The sequence below is a fragment of the Ziziphus jujuba genome, chromosome 1, assembly GCF_031755915.1.
Source record: "Ziziphus jujuba cultivar Dongzao chromosome 1, ASM3175591v1".
Classification (NCBI taxonomy): domain Eukaryota; kingdom Viridiplantae; phylum Streptophyta; class Magnoliopsida; order Rosales; family Rhamnaceae; genus Ziziphus; species Ziziphus jujuba.
The window spans coordinates 45,184,752-45,202,082 of NC_083379.1; the positions used below are offsets into that span (position 1 = coordinate 45,184,752).

A 17,331-nucleotide genomic window follows, 5' to 3' on the forward strand; every position below is an offset into this window, starting at 1 on the left:
AACTTAAATGGATTGGCGAGGAACTTTCCATGACACTGCTCAATGTATACCTAGAACAAAATAAATTATTAGTTACCCAAAAACACAATAGCCACATATAGGATACTTGGCCTTTAAAACTTCTTTACTTGGAGAAAAATGCTTTCCACTTGGAAGAAAAATTTTCCGACAAGCGGAAAATTATCCAGAAGCTTGAATTGAGCTACATATAAGGGGTTTGTGAAAAATGGAATTATAATAGATATGCCACATTTTGTAGACGGTTAATTAAATATCTTTACACAAAAACCCATCATTATCTTTGATAAATGAACATCAAAATAATCCAGCATTATCTTTACATTTAAAATATTAATATAAGAAAAACAATGCATCTATAAACATAATGAAAGTACCAACAACAAAGAAGTAAAAATGATATTATACTGTTCATGAATCATCAACCTAAACTCATATGCTTAGTTATTTGTTGTAAGCCTCATAAACATACTTCCCCCTAAAGAACAATATATTATCTTGTGTGAAACTCAATGGTAATTTAGCATATAAAAACTCCATGGACTTAAGCACAAAAATGAACAATAATATAATTACAACCATATTCAATAATTAAAACTTAAGCAATAAACATGTAAGTGTTAAGGGGTTTTACCCATTGGTTTGCTGAGGGCAACTTTTTGCCAATGCACAGATAAACTCATCAAGGCAACATAACATAGGCATGTGGCATTTCTTCCTTAGGATAATCTATGGCTGTAACACATATTAAACATTATGGTTTTACATTCAAACCTCCCATTAAAATTCAACAAAAACGCAACTTTTTATTACAGATAATTTCACATTCTAACCATGCAAGATAAACATTGTCGTCACACTGACATAGGTTCTAACAAAAAGTTTTACAATGTTAATAACCTAGAATAGTATAAACTACATATTCATCTCCAGTATCAACTTTTAAGATAGTAGCACGATGTTTCTTTTTATATCTATATGTTTAGCAAAATTTTCAAAATGCTTTCAACAAAATTTGAGAAAAGAAAAATGTTGATGGTAAAATAATATAGTTATTGCAGTACAAAGTTGTACTTAACTCTCTCATGAAACGTTGATGAAAAAAAAAACATAAAATATGACCAAAAAAAAAAAAAGAAAAACTAAATATAGGCTTTGCAGCATATTGTTTGAATTTATTTAGCATAATAAATAAGGCATTAATTATAATTAACAATGACTTCTTCCTTTTACTTGACCAATCTATCAGTTTGAATGTTGATCATTTTCCATTTTAATCAGCATATATATACCACCTCTAGTTTGAATGTTGATCATTTTCCATTTTAATCAGCAGATATATACCACCTCTAGTATCATCTGGGATTCCTTTTGGGCTCATAGTTACAGTCACCAAAGTAAATAAGAAAATAGAAATTATATCTTATCAGTGCAAAGTGAGGCCAAACAATAAATCTTTTTTTTTTTTTAAAATACATCTCATGTCAACTAAATCCAACAGAAATGCAATATTTGGATATACTAAAAGCAGAAGGCTTGTCATCAAGTGAATTATGACATGAAATACTCACTGAATTTTTGCAATTATATATTTTTTTAAAAAATTAGAGGTTCTACTTTAAAAATTAAAATTAAAGTGTTTCCAAGTGATAAGATTGGAATTTTACAAATTGAAATTGAAAATTTGATAAATATTCAATTGTTTTTTTTGTTTTCATAAGCTAGGGAATATTTGCACTCCGATTTCTCTCGTGTACTATAGGCCATGTATGCTAAATCTGAAGACGAAATTCACTTCTATTGTTAACGACAAAAGCATGATTTGGCCAAAATTAACAAAGACCAATAGGAAAAAAAAAATCAAAACATATATAACAAGCAATTTAGATTTAAAATAATGGTTAATTAATCTTATTTTTCATACATCCTTGATCGATTACAATCATAAATTGCATTAAACATCACTTAAGTGGGTTCTCTGCTTGCCGTAAATAATCGTTCCATTGAACTTTACTCAAAAAATGATTGAAGAACTTTTGTCTTTGATCAGAACCAAAGTAAAAAAATGTAAGCTTCATATTCATCCCCAATTAACACTTAAAAAATTTTGAAAATGAAAAGAATAGAAGAATGTATTAAAAAAAAATAGAAAAGAAAAATTCTAACATGCTGCAGGAAGAGTGCACAATGCAGACAAATCGACCCCAATTAGCCCTTTTCAATACACATACTCAGTCGAAAGAAAATAAAATAAAACCTTTTAGCACTTAGACAATATTATTCTCAAAATCAAATAAACTATCAAAAAGCAAAATAATGAATTTGCAATAAAAAAAAATTTAAAATTTATTAAAAAAACAAAATGAAAGAGTTAGAAATTACAAAATTCAATAAGCAAAAAAGAAAGACAAGCAAATCATAATTTACCATTTCAATCTCCATTTTTCTTTTTCTTGAGGCTCTGTCTCTCCCTCTATCAGTAATATTTTCTATATCTGATTAAGGCCCAACAAATCAGCAACTATGGTGAAAGAAAATGAATGAAAGAAACATGGTGAATGGCGACCGACCACTTTTTAATCGCTATCCTGTGTTTACTCCTTGGTAGCTTTCTATGGTTTTTGATTTTTTGAAGCCGCTTTTCTTTTTCCTCCATTGTCTTTATGGTCTTTTAGGGATGAAAGGGGCTGGTGGCTGAAGAAGAACGGCGAGGTTTTAGAAAAATCTTTTTGTAAATGTAAAAAGAATAAACAAAAAGCCTTTTAATTTTATTGTTTATCAATTTGGTCAGTAAAGACATTTTGGTACAAAAATATAAAATGATGGCTATTATTCAATAAAATTAAAGTTTTTGTTATTTATCAATTTTAAACTTCTAGAGTGGTTATGTTTCAAAAAAACCCAAATAATTACGTACACATAACAACAAATAATTGACCATCATTTTGAATTATTTGGATTAAAGGGTTCATTGCCATTATACCCTTCCACTATTAGGCGATTACACGCAAAAGACGTTAATGATCCTCGGAGAAGACGTCCGTTTGGTTTTGTTTGGTGGGTGATTACTGACTAATTTACCAATAAACCCTGTTAGCTTAAAGAAATGACTTGCCTAATGATTGGACTGTATGTTTGTTTGATTGAGAGATTTCCTCTACTTTATATTTACATATACATATATATATATATATATATATATATTATTTTATTTTATTTTATTTTTGGAATTGCCAACCATTAAATTATAAATAGTCTTGATTTTTTTTCCCTTTTCCGTAAAGAATAATTATTATTTTGTTATAAAATTTATGCTTTAAAAAATAAATTAAATAATTGTACAGACAGAGCATAAATAGTAGCTAGTAGTACAATATGATAAACAAATACACGTATAAAATGTATTTTTAAAAAGAAAATAAACATCCACTAAAAGTGCATGAATGCTTAGGAATATGCTCAAAGGCCATCTATTCAATATTTGAAACAATTTTCTATTTCATCAACTGAGATTAACTCAAATCCACATTTATGAAATGTGGATTGAAGATACCTTTGGGAAAAAAAAATTTATTGTAATGATATATATATATATATATATATATATATAAATATGTATGTATGTAATTTTATAACTAGGTTTGTGATCAACGCCAATAATATAATGTCTTAAAAAACCAAAAAGAGCTCAATTCTGTAAATTTTGGAGCAATCGTTGAGCGTCACATCTTTTTAAACCCTGATTATTTTAACTGAAAATATTAGTAATTATAGTGATAATACCAAGAACCCAAATGAAAATTGAAAAATATACATGAATTTCACCAATGAACCCCACAACAATTTCCCCATGCCGAAACAAAAACCATAAAGTGCAACAAAACAAAATCCAACATTCCCAAAGTACTTTCTCCAAACCCAAAATTCCCAATTTTCCACCAGCCAAACAATAGATTTCCCTATCAAACTATTTTAAATTTTGTTTTTTTCCCCATTCTACCCCCCAAAAACATTCAAAAAGCCAACATACACAAGCAAAAGCTAAAAAAGAAAGAAAAACGACCCGCGCGCCATCTTTCCTCGTACATTCGTGTGAAGCAGACAAACAATGGCAGCTTCTTCCAAATGCGATCCTCCTGCTCCTCCTCCTCCTCTTCCTCCTCAAACCTTTCCCTACACCCCTCTACCTTCCGACCACCAAAACTACGTCGTTCTCCCCATCTACTACCCCTCCAGCCGCCGCCGTCTCCGCTCCATCTCCGCCTTCTGTCTCGTCCTCTTCGCCGCCACCGTCTTCGTCCTCTGGCCTTCCGAACCCGACCTCAAGATCGTACGGATGCACCTCAACAGAATCCATATCCACACCACGCCTCACGTTTCCATTGACGTCTCGATTCTGCTGACGCTCAAGGTCCGCAACGCTGACGTGTACTCGATGGAGTATAGGGCTCTGGAGGTGACGGTTGGGTACCGAGGGAAGGTGCTGGGTCACGTGAGGTCCGACAACGGCCGCGTGAGGGCCAGAGGAGCGTCTTACGTGGACGCTGAGATGGATTTGTACGGCGTCGAGCTGTTCTCCGACGTGGTGTTTCTGCTTGAGGATTTGGCTAAAGGTACTGTTCCTTTTACTGCTGTTACGGAGGTTCAGGGCCAGCTTGGTTTCTTGTTCTTTTACTTCCCTTTGCAGGTACGAAAAGAAATCATCCCTTTTTTTTTTGGTGAATCATCTCTTCCTGTCATTTTTATGCTCATAAATATAATTTTTACTATATAGTTTATATGCTTTTAAATAGTTTGGGTGGTGCTAAATTTGTTTAATTTCGAAATTTTCATTTAAACATTTTTATTTTGCTGTAATTACTATTAAATCTAATATTTTTAAAAAATCATCCTGTCAGTTTTAATTACTTGTTTTTCAATAGTATTATTAATCATAAGATGAGATTTAAACTTTCCTTAAAAGTTACGCGGAAAAACTTAGACAAATTTGTTTGTTTTTAGTATATATAAAAAACGAATATTAAAAGGGGATTAATAATGATTTACCAAAAAAAAAGGGATTTAATTGTACGGAAATTTGCCCATTTCAATAAAGGTATGTGACCCAACTATGGGTGCCAAACAGAGTGTTTTCTTTTTTTCCAATCAAAAGCCAGGTGGGCATTCCAATATCTGACGCTGAAATTGGATTATTGCACCACTACATATTATTTACGCTTGGTTAATGACTGGGACTAGGAGAGCACAGTAGAAAGGTTAGGTGACCGATTGAGAATTTTTGGAACTTGTTACAAATATGAGTTACTCATCATGGCTAGCTACTACTTGTACTGCATTGTTCGGAATCGAATCACGGTGAAACTTTCTTTTTTGACATTGAATTTTGAAGTTCGAAAATATTTAAAACCCTTAGCATTTCATCTTTTTAAATGCTTTGGATTTATTCGCTTTTTTTTTTCTTAAACTTTTCCGTGAGTGAGTTGCTTTTTTCTATTCCGGACAACATATAAAGAAGAAAGTTATCGACCATCTCTGAAAGTTACTTTCCTCAGTAAAGCATTTACACTTTTTATTATATAATTACGAAAATTTTTTAACCTTCACAAAGTTTCGGAATCTGTCATAAAACACAGAGTTGTACTGATGCTTTTATTATTATAATTTATTTGACAGGCAAAAGTATCATGTGAGGTTTCGGTAAACACAGTAAACCAGACTATTGTACGCCAAAATTGTTACCATGAGGTTAGTTTCTCAGTTTTACTACTTTGTTCCCTTAAAAATAGCAAAAAACAGTGTCTCTGTTTTAGAATTTATAACTTATAAACATGGCTTTGCATTGCATTGTATGCTTGAAAGGAAGTCTTTGTTATTGGGCAATTGTAGATTCAAGATTGATAAGAGTGTATGTAAAATTTCTAATAGAAGAATTACTGATTTGTGTTTTTATTAATGTCAGTGATGAATTTGAGTACAATGTGCAAGAAGCTGCTGCAGAGCTAGAAGATTATCTGTTCCATTGCATGTACATATCACCACCCATGTAAAATTTGAATCACGCATATTAATCTAATTGCTTGTTTCATAATATGTATGTGGTAAATCGTAATTATGTAATGGTGTTGTAATTCTACTTGTTTGCTTATAACTTTATAACATTGCCAGTCCATTGTCCTGCAAAAAAATGTTTCTATGATCTAATCTAAGTGTGTCTTCCTTCAGAGTTTCAGAGCATAAGCTCAATTTCTGAGACTCTATCAAAATGATGCTTAGACGGAGTAGAAACCCTACTGTATTACACCACTTTTCCCTTGTAATAACCTTTTAGTCACTGCTCCCACCTACTTAATTGGCTTTTGCTGGTACCATCTCTGCTACCATTCCTCTTCTCGGCACCTGCAACTTTTCTATATTTCTCGTAAACTTTCAAAAACATTTTAATATTCAATAACTTTATTTGTTCTTTTTTATTTTTTATTTTCTTTTCTTATATTAAATTAACAGATGCAAAATTCAGAAAACCTATGTATGAAACAAACAAATTTTAATAAATAAATAAAAATGGTTGCTTTCTTCTTATCAATGTGGTGATATAATCACTTTTAGCAGCATTTATAATTTGAATTTTGCCGATGTTATCCGGAGAAGCTACTCCAACATGTGATTTTTATGGATTTTTTTTTTTTTTTTACTTTATTTAATTTGTGAAAAGGATAACCTACCTTTAGCTTAAAAAAAGGAATACACTTAATATGTCCCTACATATAATACTTTTGCTACTTTAAGGAATGGGCCCGTTGCTACCAATCCTATTAATACGTAGTAGTAGTAGTACCTTAGATTAATTTAATAAAATAACAGGAAAAAAATACATTAAAAATTTATAAAATGTTTGGAGATACAAAAGCAAATGCGACAAATAAAACATTTGCATCCTTTGTGTAACAAAGAAAATTATAATCCGAATGTAAGAAAATTACCAGTCAGCTAGTTGGTTAGGCGGTTTTTAAATTTGTAATCAGAAAATTACCAGTCAGCTAGTTGGTTAGGCGGTTTTTAAATTTGTAATCAGAAACTGACAAATTCAATGGTGACAGGCATATATATAATTGAAGTATAAAAAAAGAAATTAATCTTTAACATTCACCATTAAGTATAGTGAACAAATTAAATGTTGACAACTCTATTTATCGATCTCCCATACTTTCAAAACAACTTCCATGCCTTCTAACACTTTTAACCCACTTTCAAATGTCATGATGACATGTTAGCGTAACCAAAAAAAAAAAAAAATAATAATAATAAATAAATACCTTTTATATGAAATCTACAAGACTACCCTCAAAATTATTTAAATATCAAGTTGAAGCCTCTGACCAGATGCCCCTTTTAAGAGAAGCATTAGTGTTGACTTCAAAAATATGTTCCTCATCATACCAATTAGTAACTTCAGAGAGTAGCTAAAATCTTGTGCTCTTTAGAAATGAGAAAGAACTACCAACTTTATCAAGCTCCATATTTTGCTTTTTGAAGAATCAACATGAAGCTTAACAACTGCTGCAGTTCAAGCAATTCAAGAAATTCGAGCATCAGAAACTATGTGAGAAGAAGTGGGTATGGGAGCAGTGTGTCTTTCGGTGCTGTAGCAGCTTCATCAAAGATGATCGTGATGCCCAGATGGAGAATGTTGTGGATTAAAATAAAGAAAGAGAAGAAGAGGCTTTTTGATTGCTCAACTTATACTCCAGTGCATCTTCCTTATGATCCTTATACCTATGCTCAGAATTTCGATCAGGGTTCTAATTGGGCTGATCCTGATAATCTTTCTAGGTCCTTCTCTGCTCGTTTTGCTGTTCCTTCTAGGATTTTGAAGAAAGGTGGATTGGTAGGTTGATCGGAAATTGAACTTATGCAGTGAGAGGGTTTGTGTCATTGGAACTTGCTTTTGCTGTTAAATATTCTTCTTTTTTTGTTTCCTTTTTTCTTTTTTCTCTTTAGCAAAGTGAAGCTGTGATATTGTCAAGGTCTTAGCTTTGGATCAATCCATCTATCTTCTTAGTATTTTTATATTATCTTTGAAGACTAATATAAAAGAATATCTCTGTATCTACCATTTCTAATCTGAACTTTTTTCGCTGAATTTGAAGCAAAATCTTTACATATAGAAAAGACAATATATATATATATATATATATATATATATATGTATGATTATGAAACATACCCATGTGTATTATTATTTTGGTTGTTTTATTTAAGAGTGCTCTTGTTAAATTTTTATCATATTGAAGAGGCAAAATCATGGTAAAATTCTGGGTTTTATTGGTGGTAGGGTAGTTATATCGAGTGGCAGTAAATCTATGTTATTAAAGGGTAGTTTCAGTACGTAGTTGCCATGGTCCGCTATTCACTACATCATCTTACTTGTCTTGAATGAAGTGGTTAGAAGGCGTGCCTCCTCTAGACAGTTAGGTATTTGGTGGGGTTCAACATTAAAATTTGAATTTCCATTTTACAAAAAATAGGGCCAAAATTGTAGTGTTTGTTTATGTACAAATGGTCTGCCCACCCTGTATTTTTTTCAAGTTATGTCGTAGTAAAAAGTTAAACATATTGGAATCCTATGTCTGTAAAAATCCTGCAACAGTTGGGGGGAAAAAAAAAAAAAAAAAAGGAGAAGAAAAACCAGTTCTGTTGCTGCTGAAGCACATAGAAAACGAAAAAATACAAGGGGGAAAAAAAAACAAAAAAAAGGAAATTTGTATGAGTCCCTTTCTGACAACCAATTTGTGTGAACTTTGTTTGAGGAAGAACCGGACACAATGGCGCGGTTCTTGAGGTTTTGTGGGGTTCACATATATTTGTGGGCTAAAAGTCATAGTGCAACTGCATTTATCTTTCCTTCACAAGGACCTATATCTACCAATAATAATTTGTGTTCAGACTTTTCAACTTGTCTTGTAGGTCACACTAGAATGGTATATTTGCCGCTAGCTAGTGCCATGTTCTACTCATATTAATAATCAACTTCTTATTGTTTTCAACAATATAGTTGAGACTATTATTTAGAAAACAAACAATAATCTGTTTCACAGACTTAATAGTTAACAAAATAAAATTATAACTATGTCCTCGAATAATACAAAGTAGAAGTGTCTGGAATAATAAACAGATTTAATAGTACTTTAACAATTAGGACTATTGATTTCAGTAGCCTATAAATCAAGCCGTAGCTTCATTTGTGAACTACTAATCAAATATGTATAATTATTATTTACCTTTTTGATCATGATTTTTGTTTTTTTCTATTTCTGTTTCTGTTTCTTAAATCATTCTTCTGGCAACACTAAAATCGGATTTTGTTCTTAAAAACACAGAAACATATTGGTAAGCGACAGAAGACTCGTTTTTATAATGCTTTTTTTGTTCTGGGTGATACATAAATGGTCCAAGATCCTAGAATTGGTCCCCCATTTCATTGAATGAATTTCATAGACCAAGATGATATCGTCCCCGCTTGAAGACATCATATTTGGTAACTATTAACTAAACAATTCACCAATTCCACCACCTACTTATAAAAAAGTACTCTTTCAGGAGTTATGGGTGTTGTAACTGCCCTCATTAATATGTCTGTAAAGGACAACTTCTACTTTACCAACATCTACCACATTATGTATAAAGTATATGTAAAAATTTTATATGATATGGCATTTTTGCATATGTTATGATGGGTGTATTTACAGGCGGTTAGATGCCCATCATAACTTAGACTGATATCGTTTATCATAGCAGGACTATATGTAATGCACAAAGGAGTAAGTCCTAACATTAATATCTTGAGCCAAAGACACAATGCAAAATCAACAATTACATGTAAGGGTGATGTCAAATTCAAAATAATGAAGAAATATCTAATTAGAGCATAATAATTTTGATATTAAGAGGCAGCTAATAGTTCTGAAACAGTTAAAAATTTCGATTAACAAGGAAAATATTATGCTGTTCCCAATGAATCTGAGGCTATGTGTATATGCATAAAATAGAATCAAAACTGAGATTTGCTTCTTGCCAGATTTGCATAAATGAATGGTGTGATTCAAGGATCTGCCGAGTCAATAATTGAAGCACAAAGGCAATCGAAAAGCTACACCAAAGAGAGGCCACAAACAACGACCACTGTATAAACACTGCAGTCCATGAAAATCCCACGGATAGCCTGGTAAACCACCAAACCTCTCTCCAAAACTTTAAAAGCTCCTTCCCAGTTATCTGCTTCTTCATCAGCCTGAGGAACCTGTTTCTCTTCCTCTGACTGCTCGAAGCCGCTTAGCTTCTTGAGGTATAACAAATGAGCAGCAACAATCGTCACATCGGTTAGCAAGAGGAGGTACAGAGGCCTTGAGGCCACAACGCTCTGTGACCTCACTAAATTAATCCCAAATAATGGATAATCAACATATGATATCACTACCAAAATTGCGATTATGAAAGCACAGAAAATGCGTATATTCCCAGAAGCTACGATGCAGGAGTTTAATTCTTTGGAAGTGAACAAGTTATTAAGACGATTGATCTTGATTGGCTCAAAGTGTACAGGCTCTTTTTGAGTATTAGCCTTTTGAACCATTGATGATGATTGTTCAGGCAGGGGTAGTTTAGCCTCTGTAGTAGTAGTACTTATGTTGTTCAGTTTGCGCAATTGAGGTTTTTTTGTGTGGCTTCCATTCTCAGAATGTTGTTCTTCCTTTATAATCTCTTCTCTACTTTTATGGTCTGGCAATATTTTATCACCAACATGGTCATTTTCCTTAATTTTCTCCACCGCAGCTGCAAAACCAGTGAAATTCACCACAAATAGCATTCATTAATAATGTAGAAATTGGTATTACCTATAATATCATATATCTGCTTAAAACAACAAGTAGTTTACATCCTAAAGTTTTAAGTCCTCTAATCTGCCTAATCATCAATGATGTGAGGTTCTAATTATTGACTTAGATTAGTCCTGCTACATTTGGACTATGCATGTAATCCATTATCATGCTAATTATATATATGTAACATGGATTAGTCAACTTTGGAGCCTCTCTATTCAACTTAATTTGGGCATTGGGCCATCCAAGCTAGCACTAATTCCATGCATCGTCATGAAAGACTGAGTTAGTCTATTCTGAACAACTTGTTTGAAATTGGTGTGATACAAGGCACAGATATTCATGCAAGAAATGCCCACGTACCCCATATATAACACATCTTTCAAGGGAACACAAATTCACCCTCATTTTACCCTGCGTATGGAAGTCTCTCAATTCATGTGTTGAATTCCATTGTCAAAAAGTAGTTCCATTATTAAGAAACTTTGTCAAAACATTGTAAAGGGTGTTTAGTTTGATGAGAAATATATGTGATTAGAATATATATAGTCACCATTTGCCTTTCACATATAAAGTTTTGAAGAGAACTTGGAATATAAATATTCTTTTACCATGGTTTTCTTTTTCATGATCAAATAAGAATATTGTTAACAACCATATATATGTTCAGTCCAAAAGAACAATAAATTCTTAAATTTCTATCCCTTGTATTCTGATCATTGAGTGCAATTTTATTTTCAGGATCACTCAGAACGACAATTAATTAATAAAGTGCCACATTGAAAATAATTCAAATAAACTTTTCAATTACTCATAGAAACAAAATATATGGAAAAGTATCAATTGTAATGAATTATGAACCAACAGTAATTAACATATATATAAATGGGAGATTAGATTTAATAGAAATTAATTAAAACAGGAATATTATATAATTAATTAAAATAAGATTAATGCGTATATAATTGGGATATGAAAATAAATAATGTACCAGAAATAGTATTGTGCGGTTGTTGATGTTGATCAGAAAGCAAAGATTGATGATAAGGAGCTGATGAAGATGTTGATCGTGATGATAATGGGGATGATGGATATCGTGGTGATGGAGGGAGAGATTGAACTCGGCCCGTGATGAGTGCCATTCGATCCGACCCTCTCTCCAAAATTCTTTTTCTTCTTTCTTCTCTCACATTAATGTTCGTTGCCATTTCTTTTTCTTTATCTGCGTTTCTTTGTTTTCTGTAATTATGTTTCTCTTCCTCTTTTTTGCTCTCGATGCACTGTGGCTTGGATTGGTCGGTATTTCTGTTAAAATTCCTAATGCCCTACGAAGTCGTTTCCTTTTATTATAAAAGTAGAGCATATATAAATTAATTTCAGAATGAGATCTGAAATTTTGAATCAACCCTTATAAAGACGAGGAAGGAAGTCTAATAATAACTAATGTTAAATTAATTATCTAAAGAAGAGAAAAGAAAGAGAGCATTCCAATATTTGCTTATGGTTAAAGAATTCTACAATTTAGACTTTTAACTTTTTAACATATCAACTTAAATTAATTTTTTAATTTGTTGCAATTTAAATTTTATTTGTCTTTATAATTTTTAACAGCCATCTCATGTGACTAGTATTATATTCTATTAATTTTAAACTTAAACAAAATATCATACGACACTACCTGTATGATAATTTGCAAATTTGAATTGATAATATCATATTGAATTCGTATCATTTTGCCTAATAAAATCCAATAAATTAACAGGTTTTAACACATAAAATATTATAAGTCCATTAGATGCATTAGCACATGAGGGATATTTTTGTAGTTATGCAAGTTTTTATAATATGAAAAAACTTAGTTTATTATTTCAAACATGTATGGATATGTTCTTTTTTTTAATTTAATTTTTTTAAAAATCTAAAAACAAACAATTATATTTGCAAGATTTAAAAAATATATATTTTATTATTTATAATCTAAGTCAAATTTGAATTTTTAAATTTGTACATATTTTTAACAGATTAATAGGTCAAATGATAGATTGACTGAATTCTACATGAACAAAATACAACATCATACGAATATAATTCAATATGACATGTTGTCAAATCTAATCAATTTTTAAAATAAAAGGTTTCAAAGTGCAAAATAATAAAATTATTTTTAAAATTTTGCACTATCACACTTTTTATTTTTTTAAAAAGTTGGTGTAGATTACATAATGAAATCAAACTATATCAATTTAACTCTAAGATACTAAAATAATCAATTTCCAAACTTTAAAAATACTAAAATGCAGATTTTTATCAATTCAATTTTAAAATTTTATACTTTAATATCTTTTAATTTAAAATTTGATACAGTTTAATGTTATCATATGATATGCTTAACGTTATTAGTCAAAAAGGCTTAAGTCACAACAAATTAAAGAATTGAAAGCTTAAATTACTAAATTGAAAAATTAACAGCCTAAATTTTTAGAAAGTCAAAAATATCAAAATACAATTAATATTTTGCCTTATATAATTATTAGGTTTTTATTTTCATTCCCGCGTTAAGGGTTAAACTTACAGCTACCTACATTATTAATGTTATTCATTATAAGGACATTTTCTTTTCTTTTTTTTAAAAAAAAAAAGGAAAGAAAGAAAGAAAGTAGAAGAAGACATGTATTATCTTCAAATATGAAAATTAATTAAAAGAATATTTTTAATATATTTTTTAATTATTGAGTTTATTTGAACCAGAACGTCAAATTTATAAAATAAACAAGTGAATTTGACAGAAAATTGATTTTCATATATCCATACATGGATTGGAAAGTAAAATATTTACCTTACGTGAAAACTCTTACATCAACAAATGCAAAATCATGATTTAAAAAAAAAAAAAAAAAAAGATAACCTTGTCGTTTTACACGTGAACAAAGTCTAAAGCCACTCTCTTTAGAAGGGAATGACAGTACTTGCGATCAAATTGTTTCATAAAAGAGGACCGAAAATAATATTGTTTACTTTTAAGGGAAAAAAAAAAGAAAAAGAAAAAAGAAAAAAGCTAGGATATAATATATGTAGTTATTTTGTTATCCGGAAATCCTGATGTAAGCAAACTCATTCCATTAATGTTGGCGTGGAATACAAAAGAACAATTTGAACGTCCTATCAAAATTAGTGGAAATAAAATTAATCATTTTATAATGTGAATGTCTGTATCAATATTATTAAAAATATACAGATATCTATATTATAAAATTTTTAATAATAAAATTATATATATGCATATATATATATATATATATATATGATGTAAGATATATTTTATATGAGAATAAAAATATGCAAAGGATATGCTGGAAAACCCTTTTTTTTTTTGTAATAATATGTTGGAAAATCATTAAGTGTTAAGCGCTCTTGTTTAAAAAAATGTACTATTGATTGCAATAAATTTGATTAGTTTTAGAGAGACTTTGGAATAAAATGTAGCGTGCCAAACAGCCAAATCCATGCCATTCAACAACAGCCAGTAGCATCAAGCATGCATGGTACCAATAAAGTTGTGTGCCGTGTGCCATCCGGCCCTCTAAAAATAAACAATAAATTAAAAATAAAATAGCAGCACAAATATTCAATTAATAAAATTAAATTTTTAATAATATATATATATATATATATAACTTCCAATGAACTGCTTTTTTTTTTTTCCCCATCACTCTCTCTCTCTCTCTCTCTCTCTCTTTTAAATATAGCTTCCAACCCTTGTAGTGGAAAGAGAGCATGCATTCCAACCAATATAAGGTATGCCGTCTGCCCTTCTTTTAAGCTAAACAGAAAGGTGCCAAAGCCCATGCCATTTCAGAACTGCTACACGAGAATTAAGGTGTAACCCCTTACCCCAAAAATAATAATTTATTAATGGATGACAAGAAATTGTTTTTTTTTCTAGGAGACAATAAATTTCTTTTCGATAGAAATTTAAGTTCAAGTTCATTAAGAATGTACAAGAGAACAAAAACTATATTAGAGGACAATTACTATTTTTTGGGACAATAATCCAGAATTTGAGGAATATTGATCTTCCATTTTAATAAAAAGTTTACTAATCAGAACAAAAGAAAAAAGTTAATTAATTCTTGATGAAGGAAGTCAATAAATGTCATGAGGCTTCCTGATTCTTGTAGTAAATGTCAACCTGCAGATTCCATCTCGCAACCAATTTATTTCAGTCACAGTTTTGTCATTAAAAGAATACTTCTCATTACTAAAATGCCTTAGATATTGGTCATTTTTGGCCGGTATCGTTGGAGGAATTTTGCGGTGTTTGTAAAATTTAATTAGCCTCCTCTGCCACGAAAACAAAAACAAAGTGACAAAAGTTGTGCTTTGTGGATAATCTAATTAGAACCTAAGGATTATTTTACAGCTATATATGGATTTTTTATTTTTATTTTTTCTCTAATTGGCTATGATGCTGAATAACAAACCAATTACTTTTGTGGCTTTTAAAATATTTTGTAACGAATCCCAAATTTCTGATATTAATACTTAAATCACTTTTCCTGATATGCAAAGACAAAAAAGAAACAAAAATCAAAAGGCAAGCAGTTAAATGTAACAAAAATAAGTTGCCGTAATTCAAATTAACATTGAAAGAAGAGGAAACAAATTTTTGAAAAACGTTATTTTGCTTTTGAAGGGTAAAAGTAAGAAATCTCATTTTATTATATTAAAACTTTAATTTAGTTCCATATAATCCAAGAATTCCATATCTCCATGGCCAGCGAAATTAATATCTTACCAAAACCCTCTCGTATATGTATCCATAATTGGTTTTTCTTAATAAATATAATCTTATCACAAAAATGCAAAGCGATGCATGCTTTTGGACAGAACTTTTTCAGAAATGGTCAAAATCTAATAAAAAAAGTCAACAATCCACCTACAATAAATATCGAAGATATGTTATTCCCCGAAATTCCCATCCAGCATTAAATAATTTATAAACAAAACGTCCATGGCAAACAATTTATAACTTATGTTACTTTCTTTGATTGTTTATTTATAAAACCACTCTTCCTCTTCAAACTGTTCACTCAAAGAAAAACCCATCATACTGTGTGTCTGGTTTTCAGAAAAACAAAAGCTCCAAAAAGAAGGAAAAAAAAAAAAAGAAAATGCCAAAGAAACTCCAAAAGACCTTCCAAGATTACCTCTCCAAGATCAAAAAACCAACCCCACAAAATATTTCTACTACTTTTTCTTCTTCCAAAAGTTTCATTCTCTCAGGTTGCAAACACCAGCCTAAGACCTTATCTTTTGCTATCGATCGCAAACAACATGATCATCAAGAGGCTCGTGAAGACAGTGATTCAGCAACACTCTCCGACATCGATCGGTTTCTCTTCGAAAACTTCAAGTCACTCTATATAAAAGACGACGAGGACAAAGAAGAAGAAATCAATATCAACAAGAAGAAAAAGGGCAATGAAGAACCACACCACGAAAATGAAAACCAAGGTGGGTTTTTATTCGAATCTCCTAGGTTGGTGGACCCACCAACCGATCTTTGCGGCTCCCACCGCTTTTTCGTTGCCCCTGTATTATCGAGCTCGCTTATCGAGGAAAGCCGCCGGCTCAGTTTGACCACCAGCAGTTCCGAATTCGACGTTGTAGTTTCAGGGGGTTCAGGGTCGAGCTCCTCAACAACCTCAACTGGAACCATAAATGAATCAGCATCAATGGATTCTAACCATGCAACAACAAAAGAAGATAATATTATTGCAAAGGAAGTCTCGCTTCCCGATAACTGCATCGCCGTTTTGACGTATTCGCCGTGCCCTCAGGACGAATTTCGGCGATCAATGCATGAAATGATTGAAGCAAGGCTAAGACACCATCAGAAAGTTGATTGGGTTTTCATGGAAGAGCTTTTGTTTAGTTATCTGAATTTGAATGAAAAAAAGTCCCACAAGTATATTCTCAGCGCTTTTGTGGATTTGATCGTGGTTTTACGTCAAAGATCGAATGATAGGGTTCAGGCGGCGGCGAGATCTCGGAATGTTCGAAGCTCGAGAGAAAGGAGGAAGAAAGTGAGACAAGTAACGTAAGGATTAATCTGATTGACCATAGATTTCATCAAGGAAACAAAAAAAAATATATAAAAAAATTTATTTAATTAGACTGTTTTTAGTCTTATCCTCCGTAGGCCTCACATGCAATCTGCATGTAAATTATATCATTAAGCATTTTTCAAGGAAAATTTGAATGCTTTTGTTTATGATTTAGGTTTTGTAGTTTTGTGGTTTTCGGTGAGATTTCGTGGATATTATGGTGGTCTTGTCGGTTGCTTGTTCCCTGGTGCTGCGGTAAATTTTTCTGTTCTCCCTAATGGGAAAGAAATAAGCAAACAATATTTTATTGTATTTTAATGTAATATTGA

The 17,331-nt window shown here is 31.3% G+C and overlaps 4 protein-coding genes across 4 annotated transcripts; 3 read left to right on the top strand and 1 right to left on the bottom strand.

Moving 5' to 3' along the window:
- The first annotated feature begins 3,867 nt into the window (after positions 1–3,867).
- On the top strand, positions 3,868–6,239 carry LOC107404961 (uncharacterized). The gene is made up of 3 exons (XM_016011976.4): positions 3,868–4,705; positions 5,692–5,763; positions 5,978–6,239. Exons 1-3 carry the CDS (start codon positions 4,127–4,129, stop codon positions 5,978–5,980), a joined length of 654 nt encoding a protein of 217 aa, XP_015867462.2. The 5' UTR covers positions 3,868–4,126; the 3' UTR covers positions 5,981–6,239.
- A 1,319-nt stretch (positions 6,240–7,558) lies between these two features.
- Positions 7,559–8,049, top strand: LOC107404700 (uncharacterized). The gene is made up of 2 exons (XM_060814509.1): positions 7,559–7,903; positions 8,017–8,049. Exons 1-2 carry the CDS (start codon positions 7,559–7,561, stop codon positions 8,047–8,049), a joined length of 378 nt encoding a protein of 125 aa, XP_060670492.1.
- A 1,887-nt stretch (positions 8,050–9,936) lies between these two features.
- On the bottom strand, positions 9,937–12,216 carry LOC112490295 (uncharacterized). The gene is made up of 2 exons (XM_025069974.3): positions 11,887–12,216; positions 9,937–10,848 (listed from the first exon to the last, which is right to left on the bottom strand). The coding sequence occupies exons 1-2, from the start codon at positions 12,101–12,103 to the stop codon at positions 10,166–10,168; spliced, it is 900 nt and encodes a 299-aa protein (XP_024925742.2). The 5' UTR covers positions 12,104–12,216; the 3' UTR covers positions 9,937–10,165.
- A 3,696-nt stretch (positions 12,217–15,912) lies between these two features.
- On the top strand, positions 15,913–17,304 carry LOC107404708 (transcription repressor OFP14). Its single transcript, XM_016011702.4, has one exon. The coding sequence runs from the start codon at positions 16,067–16,069 to the stop codon at positions 16,997–16,999; it is 933 nt and encodes a 310-aa protein (XP_015867188.1). The 5' UTR covers positions 15,913–16,066; the 3' UTR covers positions 17,000–17,304.
- Positions 17,305–17,331: the final 27 nt, after the last annotated feature.

Bases quoted from the DNA above. Each gene is read 5' to 3' on its own strand.
- LOC107404961 (XM_016011976.4), top strand. From the start codon at position 4,127: ATGGCAGCTTCTTCCAAATGCGATCCTCCTGCTCCTCCTCCTCCTCTT. The intron at 4,706-5,691 runs GTACGAAAAGAA...TTTATTTGACAG, and splicing joins TCTTTTACTTCCCTTTGCAG to GCAAAAGTATCATGTGAGGT.
- LOC107404700 (XM_060814509.1), top strand. From the start codon at position 7,559: ATGAAGCTTAACAACTGCTGCAGTTCAAGCAATTCAAGAAATTCGAGC. The intron at 7,904-8,016 runs GTAGGTTGATCG...TTTTCTCTTTAG, and splicing joins TTTTGAAGAAAGGTGGATTG to CAAAGTGAAGCTGTGATATT.
- LOC112490295 (XM_025069974.3), bottom strand. From the start codon at position 12,103: ATGGCAACGAACATTAATGTGAGAGAAGAAAGAAGAAAAAGAATTTTG. The intron at 10,849-11,886 runs GTACATTATTTA...CTGGTTTTGCAG, and splicing joins ACCGCACAATACTATTTCTG to CTGCGGTGGAGAAAATTAAG.
- LOC107404708 (XM_016011702.4), top strand. From the start codon at position 16,067: ATGCCAAAGAAACTCCAAAAGACCTTCCAAGATTACCTCTCCAAGATC.